The following is a 1185-nucleotide window of genomic DNA, read 5'->3' as shown; positions in this document are numbered from 1 at the left end:
CCAGCGCGGGTCCCAGCCCGGCGCGGTCCCAGCCCGAGTCCGACTGCAGGGCGCCCGCAGCTCTGCGCCCCGCCGCCGCCCGGCTGCCTTTATACGGCGGCGGCGTCCCGGCCCCGGGGAGACAACAAAGCGGGGATGGGATTTCAAAGCGCGGGGAGGGGCCGGCGGTGCGCGGGGCGGGAGGGGGCTCGGCTCCCGCCCCTCCCGCGGGCCACCTTCGAGGGACCGTGCTGGCGGCGGGACCGGCCGTCCTGCGCTAGGCGGGGAATTACTTGCATCTGAAACCCTTTCCGCAGCCCAGCGGTGATACTCACTGCAAAGTCCTTTCCCTCTCCCCTCCCCTAAGCCAGTATTAGTTTATTGTGTACGCGAACAATATTCAGTTTAAAACATAACCTGATCAGCAGTTCGAAGGCTTTAGGGAACAGCTCTGCGAGAGGACCAGGTGCAAGCTGCTGGCCGAGCCTCTAGCTTCGCGACGTCCAGACCTGCTGAGCTCCCGGTCTTCAGATTCCTCCAGTTGCTTCGCCCCACCCCGCCCCCGACCTCTCCTTTCCACTTTGAGAAAAATGTGCAAAGAGAAGAAAATTTGCACATCAAACGGGGATAAAAAGGGAAAAGGACTAATTCTCTTTTGATGGGAAGTTTAGAGAGGGAGGCGACAGACCGGGATTTGGAAATGAGATCGGGGTGGAGGAAAGAGGGAAATGACCCTCCTCAAGCTGTTTAATGTGGCGCTTTGACTCCAGTGGGTCGCGCAGTAGATGAACTTGATTAGGCAGACAAGGGAGATCAAAGCGCCCGGAGCCAGCTCGGACAGGGTCCACCGTGCGGGTCAGTCGTCGCTCCTGGGTCCCTCTTCTCGGTGGAGGACTAATGGACGGAGATATGAAAACCAAACCCTCAGGGCCTGATTTCCTCATTAGTGTTTCCTATCCCAAGTCAAACCCGTCCCTGGAAGAAGGACCCCACCCCAGGCTACCTCGTGGAAGAGGACAGCTGGAAGTGAACCAAGGAGAGAATTTCACATCACTTAAATCAGTGTATCAATCTAACAAAGCATCTCTGCTGTAAAAGAAAGTCGTCATGCTTTTAAATTTTTAGTCAATAAAAACATGTTAGAGCCCTAGTTCCCTGGTGTCATTGCTCTTCCATCCAGGCTATTTTTTTTCTTTTTTTTTTTTT

The 1185-nt window shown here is 55.6% G+C and overlaps 1 protein-coding gene across 1 annotated transcript in view; it reads right to left on the bottom strand.

Annotated features, from left to right (window-relative positions):
* Dkk1 (dickkopf WNT signaling pathway inhibitor 1) overlaps positions 1-923 on the bottom strand; it is a gene marked incomplete in the record, with an annotated part of 3636 nt that extends 2713 nt beyond the window's left edge. Inside the window, 3 exon segments of the mRNA XM_013514768.1 lie at positions 1-256; positions 443-558; positions 668-923. Coding sequence (XP_013370222.1) covers positions 1-256; positions 443-558; positions 668-923 — 628 coding nt within the window.
* Positions 924-1185: the final 262 nt, after the last annotated feature.

The sequence above is a fragment of the Chinchilla lanigera genome, unplaced genomic scaffold, assembly GCF_000276665.1.
Source record: "Chinchilla lanigera isolate Chin_1 unplaced genomic scaffold, ChiLan1.0 scaffold00024, whole genome shotgun sequence".
Taxonomy (NCBI): domain Eukaryota; kingdom Metazoa; phylum Chordata; class Mammalia; order Rodentia; family Chinchillidae; genus Chinchilla; species Chinchilla lanigera.
The sequence above is the reverse complement of the archived record's forward strand: the minus strand, read 5'-3'. Positions and strand labels throughout refer to the sequence as shown.